Source organism: Xiphophorus maculatus, chromosome 20 (assembly GCF_002775205.1).
Source record: "Xiphophorus maculatus strain JP 163 A chromosome 20, X_maculatus-5.0-male, whole genome shotgun sequence".
Taxonomy (NCBI): domain Eukaryota; kingdom Metazoa; phylum Chordata; class Actinopteri; order Cyprinodontiformes; family Poeciliidae; genus Xiphophorus; species Xiphophorus maculatus.
Genome location: NC_036462.1, coordinates 24567744 through 24589142, shown reverse-complemented (window position 1 = coordinate 24589142; position 21399 = coordinate 24567744). Strand labels below are relative to the sequence as shown.

Sequence of the window (21399 nt, the reverse complement as noted above, 5' to 3'; positions counted from 1 at the left end):
GAGCGTGTGTAGAGTAAAGGTTACAAATTGAATGGATGTGGGGGAGAGGTAGAAATGAAAAATAGATAATTAAAGTGGGGTGGAGGACGGGTGGAGCATTTGGCATATGATGATAGCTGTGCAGCAATTAATTCTTATTTATCCTAGAAGGGAGCGTGGGCGTTCTGATCGTCACCTGGAGGAGAGACAGAAAGCTGAAGATAGGACGGACAAAGAAAGGAAGTCAGATGCTTAAAACAAATAAGGAGAGAAAGTTTTTTTTTTTATGGTTTCACAAAATGATTTTTCCCTATAATAATTTAAATCTACTCTTATCTGGACAAATACACAAAAGATTCTACACTATTGTTGTTTATTTACCAAAGCTGAATCTAATATGTGCAAAAAAACAATGTACTCTTTCAGCAGCCTGGTGCTACTAAATAAAATCATATGGATAATGGATCATTGGTCTGGTGAAGATGTGTGCTGATAAAATTCCAAGGCGGAAAGATATCAACAATCATCTTAAAGCAGTAACTGCTGCTTCTCATCAATCTGGGGAACATTAAAGGGACATTTACAAATAATTTGAGGTCATCATCATTTAGGGCAGGAGTGGACAGGAGCTGCCCAGGAGTGGACAATCCGATAAATTCATCCTGAAGTGGGCCAGTAACATTCTCAGAGACCAAGCATTTTGATTTGAAAGGAAGGAAAAAGACAAGACAATGAAGGACTTTTAGATATCAAACTCAGTGGAATCAGTGGAAGATAAGCGCCCAGTGCAAATAAATGCATAAATAAAAAGCACCAACTTCAGCATTAAATGACTCAAAGGCTTTCTAACTGACATAGTAAAAAAAATATGTTTTTGAATAAAGTACCAATTTTTTTTTTTTTAAAGGAAATACAAAACAAAAAAATTGCAACTGTAAAAACACTGCACTCCCCTGAAATCAAAATCTGATTAGTGTCATCTGAGCGATCACATGGCAGTCTTTAATTTGCAGCAGCTCACAGTAGATTCCAGCCACTGCCCCCACATGTTGCACACACACACTTAAACACACAGGCAGTCTGCAGGCCAATTAAAACAGAGTCAGTGTGTGGTATGGCTGAAAGAGGTGGCAGGTCCACTGTTTATATCTCATTAAGCTGTGTAAGGCCATGCCAGGCCAGACTTTACCATGCCCCACCGCACCTACCCTACACAGAGCAGCACTAAGGCCCTCATTAGCCTCTTTCCCGACACTTTTAACGGCGCGAATGTCTGAAAATATGTGCACGCTTTGATGTATTGAAAATAAAAAGGTTTACGGCCTCCGGTTATTGCAGTCGGTTAGTTATATTAACAAATCTCATAAAGTCATAGGAGTGAAGCTTGCGTCAGCACCCTGACTCATTTCTTTCACATACACACACACACTGTAAGGATGTGTGACAGACTATCACTGGACTGTCCTCTCTCCCTGCAGACATGTTTGGCCCCTTCTCCAGACCTCGGTTTGCTCTCTGCATCCATTCATTTATCTGTTAGTTCATTTTTTTGGTTTGCCATTTTTCCTTCTCATTTCCCATTGGAAGTTATTTGTTCTCTCCTCTACAGCTGTACTTATCTTTCACCTTTTCTCCTAATCTATTTTTCAGATTCCTTCTCAAATCGCTGCATCAGAACTTTCTTGCTTTTGTATTTTTCCACCTTTCCCATCTTTCCTTCACATACCACAATTTTCTCCAAATCTGTTGCTTTTGTAGTTGGCTGTCTTGCTGTACGAGGGTGCGCGCGCATGGGTGCGCTCTCAAACACACCCACACACACACACAATGGTGTTGATCTCCGCAGCCAGACTGCAATTCATCATCATTTTATCTCCCTTAATTGGATGCCATCAGGACCTCTAAAACGTCACATCTCTTCTTCAACAAACAGCTGCTCTCTACGCACGCTGAGAAAACACACACAGACACACATCTTATATCCAAACTAGATTTTCTCCTCCTGACCCCACGTCTGCTTTTTCCTCACTGGTGAAGAGCCGAGAGAAAAAAGGAGGGTGATGGAGTGGCCGACTGGTTTATCAGACGTTGAGGTAATGGTGTACGGCTTGAGCTGATATCATCTGTCCTCTCATTCCTGCCCTCCAGGGAGAAACAAGGAAAGAAGGTTAAAGAGGGAGGAAAAGGGAGGAGAGTGGAGACGTGCAACTGAAGTAAAAGCTAACAACACTTAGGGCCATAATGCTAAGAAAAGTAGAGTCTACAACAGGTTGAGCCATTTCATTCAGTCTTAGTGTTAAAGAGATCTCCAGATGATCTTCCCCAGACTCTTTGGTTCTGAAAGTACTGGATTTTTTTCCATGTCATGTTTTCTACAAGAGATTTCCAGGTGTTTTATTGGGATTTTTCCTCAACAGAACACACAGTAGTGCATCAATGTGAAAGGTGAAAGGAAAATTAAACAATTTAAATTGCAAATTAAGAAGTGAGCATTTCAGTTCTGCCCCCTTTATCATGACACACCCAAACAAAACTAACAAACAGAAACATGATAGTGGCAGTATCATCCAACGGGAAGGCTTCAGAAATAACTAAATGCCACTAAAAGCAATTCTACAGAAAAAAAAAACCTCGGAGACTTAATGTGAGTTAATGTAGGACAGCTAGACTAAACATAGTCACAGAAATAATTATAAAGTTCAGGACCAACTCTAACAGATACTCTCTTACAAAACCTGAAATTGATAATTGTAGTTATCCAATTAGCCTGACAGTAAAATACTTTGAACAATGGGCACAAATTTGAGTTTCTAAATGTGTAAAACTGATAGTAAAAATGTTAACTAATGTTCTCTAGCAAACCTCTGAGGCACACACATTGAATTTAAAACTTAGGTGACTCCTAGAGGAAAGATTTGCACAAAATGTTATTTAGGGCTATTAGAAGAGATTTCTCAACTTTTTATTTGTAAAAATATTTTGAAAACTACATTTCCCTTTCCTTCCATCTCACAGTTCTTCACCTCATAAAACCCTGCAACATACCCTGAAATTTGTGGCCGTCTGAAAATAAAATTAGAAAAAATGTTAGGGCTGTGAATACTTTTACAGGGCTGTGCGTGTGGGCGTGTACAAGTGCTTGTTTACGCCGGTGACCCCTTTGGCAGTGCAACCGCAGCCTTCACAACCCCCAGCTCAGCATCCTATTGGCCCTTTCACCCGAAGCGCTGCCTCTGATTGGTCGACACACACCGGGAAGCTGTCTTTTCCAGGTCAGAAAATCGGACAGCTCTGATGCAGACACCAGCTTGTTGTTTTGGTGGCTGCTGACCAGAGTTTATTTCCACCATAAGGTCTGGCTGATGGTTGTGAATTTGTCAGTATCAATGTGGGCTTTTTCTGGCAAAAAGAAATAAGAAGGAAGCAAAGAGGACACGCTTTTCCTCCTCATCTCCTCCAAAATGATCAGAGCGCTTCTACAATTTATTTGCTAGTGGACGTTGGACAGCGAGTTATTTTATTAACTTTACCAGGGTATAAAAAATTTTACTTTTTGCAAAATTCCCAACTTCAAAAGCCAGATATGCAAACTGCTATGAATTATTACTTGTGCAATACAAACCCAATGAAGGCTCAACACAGCAAAATTTAGAGCTTTGAGCAGTTTTTATAACGTAGGAATCTTCAAAGTCTCAACACCTTAAATATGGCCTACTTGTTTTATGTGTGCTTGCGAAAGCAAGCCTTTTACAGTCCTGCCTTCTTTCTCCTAAGATCTATAATCCACTTGGTCTTTTTTCCCCGTTGGGATCAGCTGGTGTGTGCAGGAACTTAATACAAAAACACTGAATTCTCCCAAGAGCACATATGGATAGCCAATACCTAACATGGGTAATATAGAGCTGGAGTTGCACTATCATATATCCTGTGTACCACATATACAGTGGGTTATTGACAGTCTCCTCCCAGGGGATCCTCCATAAGAGTATTATGTTATCATAGTCACCGTAGAAACAGCAAAATATGGGAAACTAGAGTTTAAACCTGATCTGACTCTGGATGTTCTGAATATCCTGTGGTGAAGTTGTCTACTCTGGGATGGTGTGATATTGTATGAAAGAGAGGAGAAAGAGTTCTGGCCTCAGGAGAGACTTTGGAGAAGATTTTCTTCTCTCACATGCTCTCATCTCGATCCCCCGCTCCTTCCCTTATGTTCTTTTCGACATCTCTCTCCCTCTTCCACTTTCCTCCATTCATGTAACCTGAAATTGTCTATTAAGCTCCAATTTCCCTAGTCCATCTAACACCCTCTCATCTTCATTTTTTCTAGTCACTATCTCTCTCAGGCATTACATCTTTTTTTGTTCTTGCTCAATCAGTCTCTCTTTCCTCTGGTTCTCTGCTTTTTTTTTCTTTACAACATTTGTCCTCCTCATCTTCTTTTGTCTACTTCCGATCCCCAATTCTTTCAACATTTAGCTCTCAACACCAGGGGTTTAAGGAAATAGAAAAATGAAAGCATTTGTCTTGTCAAAGTGAAACGTGTCCTGCACCGTGCAATTCAGTTGTTGTCAGCATGTGATTTTGACTGGCGAAGTAAATTACAGCTATCATTATTTTATACTTTTATTTTGAAATAATAAGGAAGTAGGTTTTAGCTGCCATGTTATGCTGACAAAGTTTGCTAAAGTTTGCTAAGTTTGGCCTTAAAGGGGCAAGAAGCATCACCGGATGTTTGGCACTGGGTGTAAAACAAGGATTTTGTCCTAGATTGGAAAAAGTGCTGATGAAACAGCGCCTACCTCGGTGTGGAGGTCTGTGTGGCAGAGGGAAATTGAACTGTCAACGTTGAAATATGTTGAACTCTGACTTCTGTGCGCTGTGATGCGTACTCTTGTAGTCGACATAAACTGAATATAATTGATCCTTATTACACACAATGGAGCCGGTCAGTGTGAAAACAGAGTTTAGAGAAGATCAGCTGTACTGCACCAAGTTCAAATGAGGAAAAGGCAACATCACCATCGCTGAAGTGTTGCAGCTTTTAATATCCATTATCTCGTTCTTCCTTTGAAACTTGTCCCTTTTGTGTGTATTGCATTAAGGATGAACAGAAAACAATGTTATCGGTATAGTTTTCAGTTTAGTCCCACAGGAGTTCCTACAGACTCCCGCGGGAAGCTCAGCGCTCGTCTCTTTGGAAAACCACAGATTAAAGTTTTATTGTTGGACTAGCCAACACTACTCCATTACTAAAACGTGAAAGAAAACTCCACCACTTTTAGAGCAATTATCTGGTTGAATCTTTTGTACTTCATTGCCAGCACAAAAGTGTACTGGCAATGAAAGTGTCTTGTCTGTTTTTCTACAAAGTGACAGACAAGACACCAAGCCACTAGCTAACTGTTAACTACTAACAATAGCTGGAGGCCAGAGGTGTTAAAAAAAACAAAACACCATTAATGACCTCAAGACAACGTAAGTCAGCTTTCACATCTATGACAAGAAACAAAACACTGGTCTAACTCTTGTGAGAGTAGATTTTGACCACACCTATTGTGTGAACTAGCAACATACAGCTGTTGTTCAATACATTAGTCACACGCTTGGTTTGAGCTCTGAACACAATTTTCTCACCTGAGTCAAATATGGCAAAAATCTCACAGAACACCTAGCTGAAGCTCCTTGGTAATCCATTAACCCATATTCAAAATGGATGCTGCACGTGGTGAAATAAGCTCCTTATTTGTTCTTCTTAAATTAACGTAGCAGGGCCCACTGTACTATATGACTTATGTTACCGAGCTCGTTCCTTTACTGTTTGCAACCATACAATGAAGAGAAATACATTATTATGGGCTAGTAATCAATCGCCGAGAAAACCAATTAGCAAATCTCACTAGTTTCCTGAACACCAACTAGAATGTTCTCCACTCTGGAAAGATGTTTGTCTCAGATCAAATCAAAAGCAGCACAAAGTTGGCATATCTTGTAGCGCTTCTAGTCATGCTGACTTAAAGGGTTATTTCACGGTTTCTTAATGAGTCTGAACATCATTTGATAATCTCTACCTCAGAACTTATACCCAAATCTGAACTAGATAATTTCACACTGAATAAAGCTTCTATAAAGCACAATTTGTGATTTATGAAAATATATTTGTAAAAAAAAAAATATATATATATATATATAGATAGATTTCCACAAAATATTACCACAATCTTATTTTTATGAGCCCAATATTCTGCATCGTCCTGTCAGCTGTATGCATCACTGTATCCATAACTCAACACAACTCTAGTTTCTCTGCTTGTGCTCCTTTCTTCAGCTGTGTTAGTTTGACCCATGAGTTTTAGATAAACATTTGAGTCACTCAAACACAAAGACAAACCACTGGTTTAGCATCCCATTGACTAGCCATAAAGCAGTGTTGTTGCAGTGGTCTGAGGGAAGTGAAAATCCAAAGATGCATACAGGGCTATCATGGGAGACTCGCAGTAAGCCATGTTGAGAGATGCACATGTCAACGTGCCTACAGACAGTGATTAACCCCTCTCGCCATAGGTGTGTATGTGCGCGTGTGTGTATACAAACAGATGCAGCAATGTGTACACAGCATAGGAGATGAAGTCTATTTCCACCGCAGTCATGCATGATTCATAGACTCCGTGCTGAACGCTGTCACAGCATGAGCAAACAGAGAGGAGCCTGTGTGAAAACTAGAGATATGAAGGTCTATAAATGGATAAACTAATATTTAAGACCCTATTCTTGTGAAATATTGCTCCTCTGCTAAAATAAGATCCTCATCCTAATAATTCATGACACATAATTAAACTCATAAGCTCAAGTCTGCATGAATTATGCCTTAATAGCAAGTTCATGCAGCTGGCACCTTTTTCATCTCCTGAATCTAAATACGGGTGCATGAGTACTCTATGCATGTGCTACATCGATATGTGGTGTTGCAGTCAAGTTGCCGCAGCAAATTGCTAAACAAGGACCAAGTGTTGACAGCCTGAGGCTAATTACTGCTAGCATGTCTGGTTGGTGGACATCAAATAGAGATATTTAACTTTTGGCCAGAGCTGGACTTTGTTGCTTATTAACACCAGGCTTCCAGCTACAATAAAGAGTCAATAAACAGACATCTCTGTGGAGAGACAACCCTGTAGCAGGATAATTATCCCTGCCTTCCCTGTCAAGTGTGTGCCAACACCTGTAGACTATCCGTCAATATGGACAGAATACTGTCACAGTGGGTAGTCGTCAAGATCTACGGTTAAGTACGGACCGCTGCTCATATATGTAAATGACAAAACCTCAGAGTATTATCAAGTGAAAGAGCTCCGCAACGAAAAAAATGACATCTAAGTGGTTCTAATTTATCAAATCCACTATTCTCTGTTGCAGTGACACCTCATGATCCTGCATGAAAAACTAAATTAAAAGCATTATCTATCATCTCTTTTCCAAAAATAGAAAACACTCTGGTGCAGAGTGCAGGTGAACATGTGCGGAAGATTGAGCGCTGAAACCAGGGAGCAGCAGGAAGGCAGAGAGAAAAAGATGAACTCTGCAGGAGGATGGAGGAAAATAGAGGGAGAGGTATAGAGTGGAGGTGTAAACATGATCAATCCGCTCCAAACTAGGTTCAGAGAGAGACTTCCTCTGCACATTTTCAGCCTCAATGAAGCGCGACGCTAGCTACCTCTTATCTGTCATGCTATTTTGAAGCCACACATGCGCGTGCAAAAACAGCCATATTCCAACATCAAACTGCCATGGACCTACCTGCAAATCCTCTGCACACGTACAAACAAAACGGGTTCTTACTAGACAGTGTGCAGAAAAAAAAAGCCCTATGTGGGAGCACTAAATCCAGTTAATATGCACCACTTCCTGTTAAAGTCATGAGCACATACAGAGCCTTGCAGTGGTGTTTATACCCCTGGAACTTTGTCACGTTTTGTCATGTCAGCATCACAACCATCAATGTGCTTTCACTGGGATTCTGTGATAGACCTACACAGAGCAGGATGTAAAGATCTTTAAAATGTATTTGCAAGTAAAATCTGTCAAATTTGAAGTGGATTAAAAGATCAGGGTGATGCGAAGGACTTTGCTTTCTGCCACACATGGCATTTTGTATGTCATCCATAAATTGGGTGACTTGTGAAAGCAATTGGTTGAACTGGCGTTTATTGAGAAATATCAAAGTAAAGTGGCCGACAACAAATGCATGAAACACTTTTTTTGATTTTTATTTGCCCAGGAAATTCACTTGAGAATGAACTACTTCATTTTGGTCTGTTACATCAACTAAATATGTTTTTTGTTTTCATGTAACCTTATGAACACTTTTGCCAGCATCGTAAAACCAAGCTATGAACATCCACTCCTCAGCCTTACTCATGGTTGATCAATATTTTAAATCACGTTCTAGGAAATCCAATGTAATCACTTATGATTTGGACTAATAAAAAGACTGGGAAAATCCTCATTATGTATACATGCATCTTAATCATAAGTTTAGTACTTGACAACAATATTTATTTGCCAACTAGCGGTTCAATGCAGCGTATAAGGATAGGGTCATATATCTAGACTGTCAGCAAGCCAGTATGCAATGAGTGCATAGTGATTCATCATGATGGTGAGCACATTTATGTCCAGAATGGTCATTAGCTGTTGGAGGCAATTATTTAACCTTGACCAAGTCAATGCCTTCTCTGGGATCATGATTTAGTTACCCAGCTGTATTGATTATAACAAAGTAATGAGAATGTTTTCTGTTTGAACCTAATGCACCACATCATTTGCACTGCAGTTCATTAAATAGTAGTTTTTTTTTAGTTTTTTTTTTTTTTACTTTAGCTTTGTATGTTAAAATATGATCTGGCATTCTTATGTTTTACACTTCAGATTTTTCTCTGAAATGTTGAATAAAGAACATGTCACCTCCTGTGTTCTCCAACATTAACTGTGCAAAAAAACCCGCATTTCCTTAATTCACAATTTACCCAGAATTCCCATAATCTTTCCAATGTTGCTCACCTCGGTTTTCTGGCACTGGATGGAGGAGCTGTTGAAGCGCAGCGCAGGAACACTTTTGGTCAGACCCTGAATGTCGAAGACGCACTCATAGTTCCTCTGTGCGGACTGTGGTTGGGGAAGGTTCCTGGCTGCCAAGGTGATCGGCTTGGTGACTCCCGCTGGCATGTAAATCTGGGTTGATGGCAGAATCTGGGGGCAATCCTGGAAATCATATGAATAAAGAGATACTTACATTCTATTTCTAAAAGAAACAACAAAGAAAAGTAACAAAGTAGCAAGAAAATATGCAATAAAATCAAATTTGTTGCCACAAAACCTTCTAATATCTGTGATGCAGTAGCAACATATGCCTTGCAAAAATATGGACACCCTGTTCAATTATTCCAAATTTTGTCACGTTCTGACACAAATCTCAATGGATTTCATTGAGATTTTAAGTAGCAGACCAACACAAAGAAGCACAGCACTGTGAGGTAGAAGGAATATTTTATATGGTTTTCTAACAGTAGTTCCCTAGTTGTACAACAGAGTCCATCTGTGTGTAACTGACTCTTAAATGGAGTTGTTTTGTGGAGATCTTAAGGTTTTTTGTTTTTTAGATAATTAGTGAACAGACAGCATCATAAAGACGGAGGAACAGCAGACTGGTCAGAGTTAAAGTTGTGGGGATGTTGAAAGCTTGGAGGAGCCTTATAACCAATGGTTAGGTTATAAATAGTGGGGGAAAAACATGATGGTTCGAGGGATATGAACACTTTGCAATGCAATGTAAGGTCAAACTCCCTCTGGCCTTACACCAGGTTGAAACTCATGCTGTATGTCTTTATACAAGATATAAAGGGTATTCTTTTTACCCATTAAGAATTTGTGCTGGTGTTACGGCATTGAAGTACCATGTGTGAAATAAAATAACAAGCTCTATAATTGTTGCACATTTTCGAGCATATGCGTGCAAGCTTGGGATTCTGGGAAGATCCAAAACACTTGTTATGATCATCTGGAAACCACCCGTCAACTGCAGGAGCAGGGTGTGTGTTTGAGCATATACCCTTGTACAGATGTGTTAGAGACAAACAGCTCCCTCCATGTGCAATTGGATTAATTAAGCATTTTTAGGACAAGAATAAGACGGGGCAAAACGCTCAGAGCATAAACTTTCCGAGAAGTGAATTTGTGCATGTGCTGGAAGAAATTAAGTCATTACAGTGACCATGTTGCAATTTGGCAGAGGGACGCACATCTCATCAACACAGAATGGAAGGAAGAGAAAGACCACAAGGGTGTGGGTGATACAATTTCAACAAAATGAGTTAAAGATCCCAGCCTGTACGTTGTCATACATATCACACAATTTACAACATGGAGACAAATGACTTGCATGATAGGAAATATGCAGAGCTAGGAAATTCACATTCAGCCGTTCATATAGGAAGAAGGGACCTCAAACAATGCATTTGGTTTCAGATAGATTATTCCCCCTAAACTACTGCAGTATCTATTTTAAAAACAAGTCCCAGCTGCACTAGGTAACACACTCTTATTAGAACTTAAAAAAAAAGATCTTTGACCAGATCCTCGTTTAATATTCACTCCAGATACATCAGCTCACACTCGCTCACCTCTCTCTTTAAGCACATATCTGACTCCTGGTCTGTAAAATTTTCCTTTACCCTTTTTCCAGCTGTAGCAGCTGTACATTAGAAGCTTCAGTGCGTCCCCGGGGCCCGAACACAATGCCGGAGTTTGTTCATTAGCCTGCTTAGCCCTGGCTTGGTGTTTCGGATCACACACAAACACGCGCCCTCCCTCCCCAACACATAATGAGGGAGGGGAATACTACAGGAGGAAGACGAAGCAGAGTACAGAGGACCAGACGTATAATCAACTAGGAGGGAGGCGGGGTGAGCAGAGGAAGAGAGCAGCAGGAAAATGGATGGTTAAGAAGGAAGGAGGAAGGTAGGGAGTGGAGGAGGGAGGAGAGGGTGAGGAAATGAAAGGAAAGAAATGTGAGATGGTAGTTTAATTGGAGAGAGAAAAAAAATGAAACAGAGATGTTAATATCAGCAAGTGAACAACTTAAAAAAGGACCATAATCAAATGGATGTTGAGCAGAAAAAAAAGTACAATAAAATTATACTTTAAATTAAAAAAATGGCAAAGTGGGACGTCCGTATCCCCTACATCTTTTTAATCTATTTATCCATCCATCCATCTCCAGCCACATCGTGTACAGAGTCCCCGACAATGTCCTACTTAATTAACTGCCTGGAGTCTCAGACAGCTCTAGAAAATTGATGGAAGGGACCAGAGATGGAGGGAGAGGCAGGAGACTGCGACAGAAGAGGAAACAGAGATTGATTTGCACTTGTGGCTTTTGAAGTCGAGTCACAGAGAAGTACTGTAAGCTCAAGTCAAAAGCGGCAGACTTGCATCACCCTGGGTGGAGGAGGGTGGGGGGTTGGGGGGGTTTGAACACCCTGCTGCTATGTCAAGAAAGCCTCTGAATTGCAAGCTAGCACTGCCTGTAGCATAAGCTGCTGCTAACTGATGTTTTATTCATCCGTCTATCGGCTTTGTGTCAGCTCCGCGGTCTACTTGTCGCTTCTTGGCCAGTTATATTTCCTTATAGTATCTTTTCAATTGAATCACTTCTCACTTCTAATGCATACACAAAACTAAAATGCCATATAAAAATTACAAAAGGAAACTCTTTATTTTATATAATACATATAATGAAAAAAAAATTATAGAAAATGCTCAAATGAGTTACTTCGTATTTATAGTCTCCTTTGAGACCTATGAAATTAATAAAATATGACATTATGACCCCTGATGAAACCACCATCAAAGTTATTTATTGGAGCGATATTTTCTTTACAGTAGACTGAGAAGATGTTTTGACATTGCTTTTATCTAAGCAGATATGAAACTTTCTCATGGCAGGCACAAACTGCTAAACTGTTTATGAAACCTCCTGGGTGGACCACACAGTTTCAAACCAAAAAAGTCAGGAACAAATCAACCAAATGGAGACATGTTGTCTGGATTGCCATTGCTTCGCCATCTGACAATTGGTCTGGTACAGAGGGGGTTTGATTTTGAGGCGGTTTTTATGGTTTAGGCTTGGTCCCTTAGTTCTAGCCAAATGAACTCTCTTCGCATCCAACATCAGTGCCTGACCTTGCAAATGCCATCCTGACAAAACTCCTAAATAAACACTAATAAACCTTGTGCAGAGAGAGTTGGAGTTAGAGCTATATAAAGTGGGCAACTCAGTGCAAAGCTTATGTAATAGTAACAATAAAATAAGAGATAATGTGCATATAAAGTCAGGCTTCTCAATATTTACAGCATTACATTCATTTACACGGAACATTTAACTAGCATTTAAGTATGCTACTTCATCATTGCCCCTGTTTCAGCAATGATGCATTTGAAACAAAGAGGATTTAAAGGGGAACATGAGGCAAAAGAAATCAAAAAAGGAGGATACTGAGGGAGAGAGGTGAACAGAACACCATTGTGCAGGGAGAAACAATTTCATCAGTCTTTGTGACAGGTGCCAAAACAGTTCAAAGCCTGCATTAGGGCTACAGAGCACAGAATACACTGAAACAATATTTTACCGAAGGGAATACTTTGAAGCTAGAGGAGAGTTTTTCTTCTTTTTTATTTCCTTCCTTTTCCCGACTTCTCAGTTTTCAATTCATCTGTGAAGACGGATGCTTTGGTTTGCTTTGCCAGATGTGACACAGCATCTGGCGGATATAGGAATGACCAACAGGAAGGAAGAGCATGTGTATTTTTTACTTTTTTTTTTTTTTTGAGTGTGCGACTCCAACCATGTGGGCTTACTGCCAGACACAGTGTGTGTAATAAATGCCTCAGGAGCACTTAAAGGTATTATACTGAGTCAAAAGTCTCACAGAAGATCAATAAAAAAGCAAATTGCAATTTAAGCTTTTCTTGACAAACAGATTCTCCAGACCATGAACTGTTTACACAGACCAGCAGCTCGCTTCATAAGGGTCACTTCATCTTGCTCCACTGTAACAGGTAACAGGCGCTTTTAGTGAAGCTGTGTGTGTATCTGGGATGTGCAGGAGATGCGTGAAAGAATGCATGACACAGATGGCTTTGTCTTCAAGAGAATGCGGCACAAAAACATCTGCTCAGTTTTGGATTCTCATCACTGTCTTTGCATTCAAACATCTTCATAAACTTAACTGTCAACACATGCAAAAGCCAAAATAGAAAACCACCATTTTGCACAAGCAACTAAAAATTCAATGGTAGCTTTAAAGTTCATTTACTAATCACAAAAACACTAAACAGTATGTATGGGTACCTGGATGTGTGCAGAAGTGTGTTTGTGATGGCGGATATCCAAGTAGCCAGAGGGGTCTCTTAGCTCTGCATATTTGCTCTACCTCCAAGGCTGCTTGAGGCTAGTGCTGCAATTTCCATGTTCTAATGACATGTATAAATATATAGATTATGAAGAGAAAATGTAAACATTCCTTCAGATCCCCCTGATTTCTTATTTTCTGCTAAAAAGCTAAGTTGTTGAATGAAGCTGCAACTTAAATAAATTTATTATGAGTTCATATTGGGCCCAAACTCAATGTTCCCTCCTGAAGGTGATGGGTCAGGAATGACAATTGGATGGGAGAGGAGGTAAGAAAATCCCAGATACAAACAGCTGAAATTAGCATTATCTGTAGGTTAGCTGGGAGCTATCATTAGGAGCAACTATGACATCAGATGCACATCATGAAATACACCTCTGTTATTTTCCATCAAACAACCAACTATGGCAGACAGCCAATTCAGAGGGAAGCCAGTGATCCTTCTCAAATCAAATCTTTGCAGAATCATTAATAATAATAATAATAATAATAATAATAATAATAATAATAATGCATTTAATTTGTTAATGCCTTTCAAAACACTCAAGATTGCCATGTCTGTCAAAGCAATGCAAGATTCCAGCAATATTTTCTGCCTCAGTTTGCCTCAAGAAGTTCAATGAGGGTAATTGATGAGCGTTCATTGACAAGATGCCCCACAGTGATCCAGATATTTATTTTATTTCCTTTTAGAGACAAGACAATAAGTCAAGTCATGGAGTATTTGATAGCTTTGCGAACTTATCTTCCAGATACAGTTTACCTGGTACACATTTATTTTGTTACTTACAAATTCAGAATTTTGCCTCTAAATGTTTCCCAAATTTTCCTTCTCGGAAAGGTGAGACATTTTGCATCCTAAGAAGTATTTTTTTAAATCACTGGGTTCCCATCTGTTTTTCAATTTGAAATTACATACTTTTTCATAGTGAACTGTACAGTACATTAGGAGATACACAAGGATCAACACCTATCTGCTGTTATTTTTTTGCTTATACTCTAAATGTCTTAAAGATTAGACTTCATTTGGTCCAAACCCTGATGAAACTCTGTTAATGAAACTTATTGCTTTCAAAGGTTGCTGACCCTAAAAAAAAATCTGTCATATCTGAGGTGGAAGTAAACATTTAAGGCATTCAGAAATGGTTTTTATCAACTCATTCTGGGAATTTTAAATACTTGTCAAAAAGTTAAAATGTAGAAAACATCGAACGTTTCTATATTCAATCAGATCTAGGAAAACAGTAAAATCAAATTCCAGAGTTTTCAGGACTGCTTAGAAACCGTGTGTGTATAAATGCCCGGATACCAAATTAGATTAGATGCCACCATGAATCTTCTTACAGGAGATCAGCTGTCACTCCACATTAAGGCAGGTTTAATACATTTTCCTTTCGTCAATGTGCTCAGATGTGTACTATTCCTCTTCCACTATTACACTTTATAAATAAAGGCAGACATTAATAAACCAATGTTTGTTGGGAAGAGGTAATCTCTACGTTGCAGGTGGGCCAAACACCTTTTAACATCCGCCAAGAGCAGATAATGAGACAGTCAGCGGGAAGATGTGCCAGTGTGTGTGTCAGTAGGCATGTGTATGTATGTGTGTGTTCGTGCAGATATGTAGAAAGGTGAGAGATTAAAATCAAGACATTAGGTGGTGATGGGTTTGGGGGTGGATTGGGACACAAGTGTGGGAGTAAGAGAGGGATAAAAGCAGAAAGCAAATGTGGGATGCTTTATTAATAAATAAATGGAATAAAAGAGCTAAAAGAGTTCTGAAGGTTTGGCATAGCCTGACAAGATATAAATTAATAAAGTTCCAAAAACACTGCGCATTCGTAATGAGGCAGATGTCTGGTCGTTGCTTTTTCTTTTTTTTAAAAGAGCCCCTCATCTCTCCAATTCACACACACACACACACACCCCTCCATCCATAATTAATTAGCTGCTTCTGTGATGTGCAGACTATAGATCAGGGATGAGAAAAAATAACATGCTAAATAATGAAGTAAAGCGATATGGGGAGCCTGGGGGAGAGATGAGATGGCAGCGATGGTCACAGAGGAGCAAAGGGGACACAATGGTACAAATAAGGGGAACATTGTGTGTGTGTGTGTGTGTGTCACAAAGAGCTCACAATAGAGGTACATAAAGAATGCCGAACACATCCTACTGTCTGTAGATGTCGTCTCTTAGGTTCTCTGATAAAGATTTTACACAAGTTATAGCATATAGGCTGCTACAGCCAAAACATAAGGTGTCATTTTTATTCTATATAACAAGGAGGGCCGTACATAATGGGGCTGATACACTTTTTTGCTAAAAAAAAATAAAAAATTGCTCTGTAATAAAAGTAGCACGATTAAATACATAATTCAGCTATTCAAACTCTAATTTAACTTAATGGTTCTAAAAATTAGGTGGCAAAAAACAAGATCTAGCAAAATTCAGAATCCATGAAGATTTATGCACCAAAGCAGTGCTAGTGACAACTATAAAATATGCAGGTTTAGATGCATCCACAAAGATTTACTATTAAATATGTTGGGTGTTTTGTTCTTCACAGTGAAAAAAAGTACAATAACTGTTTTACAAAGTCAAATAAAGACTGTCAGGACTGTGCTAAATCTTGCTATTAATATAAACAATTTTAGGTATTTAAATTATCTAATTGACAAATTACCAGAAAGATAACTGACAGTTCTGTTTAGGAGTTTTTTATAAATGAATCACAGAAAAACACTATTTTTCTTTTGCAAACCAGGTTGATAAAGCATACAATAATGATTTTAAAAATGCAAAGTGTTCAAACTTTTGTCTGCACAAGTTTCAATTTATTGATTAGTTGTACGTTTGGGATCTTTATCCTGTTGCAACACATAATTGAGTCCATGTTGTAACCTGTTGATTTTAGGCATTCCAGCCATTTTGTGGAAACAAAGTGTGACGAAGACATTCGGCATAATACCATCACATTTGACAGTTTTTCTCGTCAAATTGCTCAAACCCATGTCTCATCTGACCATAAAGTCTTTCTGCAGATGGAGTGTGACTTGGGTATCCAATTATTTTTTATTTTTTGTTTTGATCCAACAATTTAGCTAATTTTTTTTAGGATTAGCCTGACTAGAGTCCACAACAAATAATGAACTATGAAATGGCTATAAAAAAAATAATAAGAAGGTTTATAATATAAAAAATTTTTGGTCAAAGCTTTTTAACCATATCATAGATGAAATAAATCATGACAGAAAGGCAGGCAGCTTTTTTTAATCGTCTACACTACGTGTGCTTAAGACTCTACAAAGTCATCTATTAGCTAAATTAGCACCATAACAGCTATTTATAGATATACAGAAGAAAAAACAACACGGTGGTAAAATTAGCTAAAGGTACATTAGTATGGAAGCTGTACATTGCATATTTTACACAGAAGCAGGGTAAAAACATGTGTGTACATGTAAAGGCGGCTCATTAGGACGCAAAAGCCAGAAATATGTTTTGTGACCGAATACTTACTACAGGGGATGAAAGGAGCGATAGAGTGAGGAACAAGTTAATAAGGCAGCAACATGTAGAACAGTGCAGGAGCAAAAGGATGCAGAGGAAGAAAGGGGACTTTGAAGCTTGAAAGGGACTGTGAGATTGTCTGCCCACAACCTTCTTTCTGAGCAGACTGGTGATGTAGAAAGAGAGGATGAGAGAGAAATACGGTGAACTCTGAGTGCAGATGAATGAAGGAATGCATGACTTGAGTACCTGTTATTCAGTTTTGATTGTTTGTGCTATTAACACCTTCCAGACCTGGAGCTTGCCTGAATCTAGCATACATCTACTCTCTTTACTCCATGTGCCCACAAACTGCTTCAAACTCTGGCCTTTGATACATCAACTGTAGAAACATACATTTCTGATTTCATCTCATAATCCCTTATCTTTGATTTACAAGCAAGCCGGCAACCGTACACAGTTTATCCCCTTGACACACATGATGCCGTGCGCTATAAGACAATAAAAATAAAACAAGAACGTGGGATTTTTTTCTTCTTCTTTTTGACGGAGCTCTTCATTTTTCCTCCTTATGGGTTTTCATAGTGTAGAGGGGGAAGGGTGCGGGTGCCTGGCACCCCGTTTCATTCTAACCCAGATATGTCAGCAGCAATCAAACTCTGTGCTTTTCAGCTTTTCAAAGACGAGCTTTGATTTCAGAGGTAGATATGCTCTTCTATCTGCTGCCCATGGCTCTTCTCTACAGACGGCACAACACTTCAGAAAGTCTGGAGTGAAACCAGAATTTCACCACTAAGAGATAGCTGGATTTCACGTAAATAATAAATATTAATGCTTTTATACCCAGTTATTACTACAGTGATTAGTTACTATTAAACTCAGATTTATAAGATTACTGATGTTTTTAAGATAAATAGAATAGAGCATTAATCTATTTACAAGCATAAATTATTTCTGAAGTCAAGGCATCCATCTACCTACTTTGCTGCTTCAGACACTTAACCAAAAACGTTCATTCAGATCCATATCGGTTCCAGTGCATACATACAGCAGGTTTCTAATAACCATCTTTATTTACAATAGAGCCAACTTGGAACCACCTGATTAGGTCACTGTAAACGTGTCAGATTAAATTTTTCAATTTAAAAAAAAAAAAAAAACTTTTTTAAAGTAATACATTTCAAAACTTAAACCCTGTGTGGGTGATGTTAAAATAAATGACAGGAAGATGAGAGACAGCAAACTATTGTTACTCCACAGCAAACCTTTTAGTGATGCTCATCTCTGTGCTGTTACATTCTTTCCCCTTAATAGGCAGGTCAAACAAAACTAAGAAATCTACATGTGAGAGTCAAAATATTTTTATTAGATTGAGGTTCTACTTGATCTTACTCCAAGTCTTGACAAAAATGCTTCCTTCCTTTGGTTCAGCTTTTAATTAGACAAAGTAACAGTTTGATATCGCAGCATAAAGAAACAGTTTTAATATAGAAACTTTTTCACACAGATCGGGTAGAGATCTTACTCTGATTTCAGCTTCTGCTATTTTTGTGATTCATTTCAGCTTTTGGCATTCTGTGTGCTTCTACTGAGTTTTTAAGCTTCTTCCGATCATTCTAATTCTTTTTAAAGTCTCCCTGCCTCAGTTCAGCGTCCTCAGCAGATCACCTGACCAGTTCAGCTTGAAGCATGTGGTTACAGTCCAAGTTTGCCATCTTGGATTTTCCTAGGGAGCACTGAGGTGTTGTAAAATGGAGGCTGAAATAAGAATCAGTGAGGGCTACTTTCTGAAAACAGCATGGTGAAAAGCAAGACATGACAAACTCACTTAGCTGGTCTTGTGAGATTGTCCACTGGCTCTCCATCTCAGCAGGCAGTTGCTGTTTCTCAATCACAGTCTTTGCTTCTGTGATCTGCCTGCACTTTGGAGTTTGTTTTTCCTTTAGCCCATTCTGCTGAATTATTTTCTAACTACCCTGCTCTTTCTCTCAGTGACTTGGCAGTTATTTCTTCCCATCCCTGACACACAGGCAGTCTGATGGTAAAAATGCAATATTCATCTGTGTTCACCATTAGGCGGGCTGGCTGTGAGGGCTGTGGAGATGAAGATTTAAAGCGGCCTGAATAATTAAACCACTGGGAACTGTGACAAACACAGACACAAACCAGCATGCACACAAACACTGACGTGTCCATGTGCACAGCCTGCAGCAACGGCCTGTGTGTCCATCAGTGACATCTTTGCTACAAATGAGCTGTTCATTAAACCTTTGCTGATGCCGGATTCAATGGTGCAGTCAGTGTGTTGGCATGACTGGGGTGAAACATGCTGCACTAATGGGGCTTGGATTATATATGGAGAAGAGAATAACCCAGCAGCAATGCTGCACACCAGACTGAACTGAAGTTTTAATGTCTAATCAAAGCACTTTAACTGATTTAGCCAAGAAAGTGGCCTTCACATCTGCATGAAGTCAATATATTATGCATGCTGAGGTTGCTAAATCTCAGCCTCTTCCATAAATATCAATCTGCTGTCCTTGTCTACTAAGCAAAGTTTTTTATGATCAGAGTCTTGCCACGGTGTCCCAGACGAGGCAAACCATGTTCTCACTAGAAACATTTTCCAGAACATTTTCTTTCCCCGAAAAAGCTAACATTTATCTTAGTCTTACATTTTCTCCAGTCACAGTTTAGTATTTAAGCTACCATTACAGCAGCAGGTTACGCTGTTCAAAGAATCAGACATGCATCAATCTGCAAACGTATTGTTGGTTTTGCAATACTGGGCTAAGCTAAGTTAGTTTCCCATACAGAGAGTTTGGATTTTACTTTTGTATGTGGGTTAAAGAGGCTATTTAAATTATTTAAATGTCTATGGAAAATAATGGTTCCATATCCTTCTATACAATTAAGGCATAGAAATATACAGAAAAATCTAAGGCGTACACACCACTTCATTTCTACAATGTTAACAAATGGCCACATTTCTATATCTGTTCTCCAAGACCTTGTACTTTCATTCACTTAATTCATTGCTGATTTTTGACAAAACAGAACTTTTTACAGGTTTGCCCAAAACACCTGCAACAATCACATACAGGTGGAAATGTGATTTATGCATCAGAAACATGTCTGAAGTTTTCTGTTCCCAAAAATTTGCAAAGTTTCCAGGGTTGAAATGGTTCAAAAAGATAAAGCGTCACATGAGCAAACGGAACCCCTGGTTCAGTTTAAGTCACGGTTTAAATTAGAGCTGTCTGGCAAAGAAGGCAAGAAGTTACTTCATCCTGTTGCCTCCACTTTATTTTATGTTGTTGTCTTCTCTCTCTTGCTCTCTGATCTCCAACTTTAGAGCATTTTTTTGAAAAAAAAAAAAAAAAGAAAATTGCATTTCTCTCAGTTTTATCTGTAGCTTGTCATGGTCTGTTTTTTTTTTATTTGCCTTTCTGATGTCACCTTTGTTATTTTACAGTGTTTTTCTCCACTGTTTTGTGACATCTGCTCCTAATTAAAGCATTTTATACAAATCTTTTGGTTTGCTCCTAGTATATTATGTACTTAACTGGAAGGAGTTTATTGTTTAGGCAAACTGTATGTGGGATAATTCATCATACCTCCAGTGATTTTCTTATTTATTTGTGGCCTCTTTACAACACAGCTGGTTATTTTAAATGCAGCACATGCAAGTAATGGGTGGAGACAAGTGGTTTTGTTACAAGTTAAGAGAAGCACATTTAAAAGATTTATGTTTAATAGACAAATAAAAATCAAGGAAATGGGGATGAACATTAAGTTGAGACGAATAGAAGAAGATGAGTGAAAAAAAATACAAGTGATGCACCAAGAAACCATCTGTTGACCAAATCAAACTATTTTCAGCTCAACAGCTGAAACAGAAAAGGTGAAAAGTGAGTGAAGACAAACATCAACAGGTACAGAGATCTGAAAGAAAAAGAGGAAAGAGAAAATGGGAAACAGTGAATTTCATTCGAGTACCCACACACTCCTGCCTCCCCCTCACCCCTGTGCCCCCTGCAGCCCTGCACTGCTGGTTGTGCTTTGTCCTGATAAGAACCAGTGACAGTCACACAAACACACACTGAAAGAGTACAGTCAAACACATACGAATATCCGCACTCAAAGAAGGGCCCCTCAAGCAGCCTTGGCCTGCAGTCTGTGAGACGGTCTCTTTCTATAAAGAATGTGTGCGAGTGTGTTCTGCTCAGTGTCTGAGTACCAGCCAGGGTAAACACAGTGTGCCAGAATGTCACGGTTCGGGGCCTTCACACCTCCGTCACAAATAACCCAGTCAGCCGTGGATTGTGTGCGCCGGTGAAAGGCAGCGAGAGTCGGAAACACTGACCGTGTGTTTCTGTGACTGTTTGGAGAAAGAGGAGGTAGGCTGCATGCGATAAGTGTAATTGCATGGCTAACAGTG

General features: G+C 39.1%; 1 protein-coding gene across 4 annotated transcripts in view; it reads right to left on the bottom strand.

Annotated features, from left to right (window-relative positions):
- Window positions 1-21399, bottom strand: part of plxna1 (plexin A1) — a 219682-nt gene that overhangs the window by 67528 nt on the left and 130755 nt on the right. For all 4 annotated transcript variants that reach the window (XM_014468382.2, XM_023325775.1, XM_023325773.1 and 1 more), the window contains exon 10: window positions 9037-9237. In XM_014468382.2, the coding sequence (XP_014323868.1) occupies window positions 9037-9237 (201 nt within the window). The remainder of the gene's footprint in view (window positions 1-9036; window positions 9238-21399) is intronic.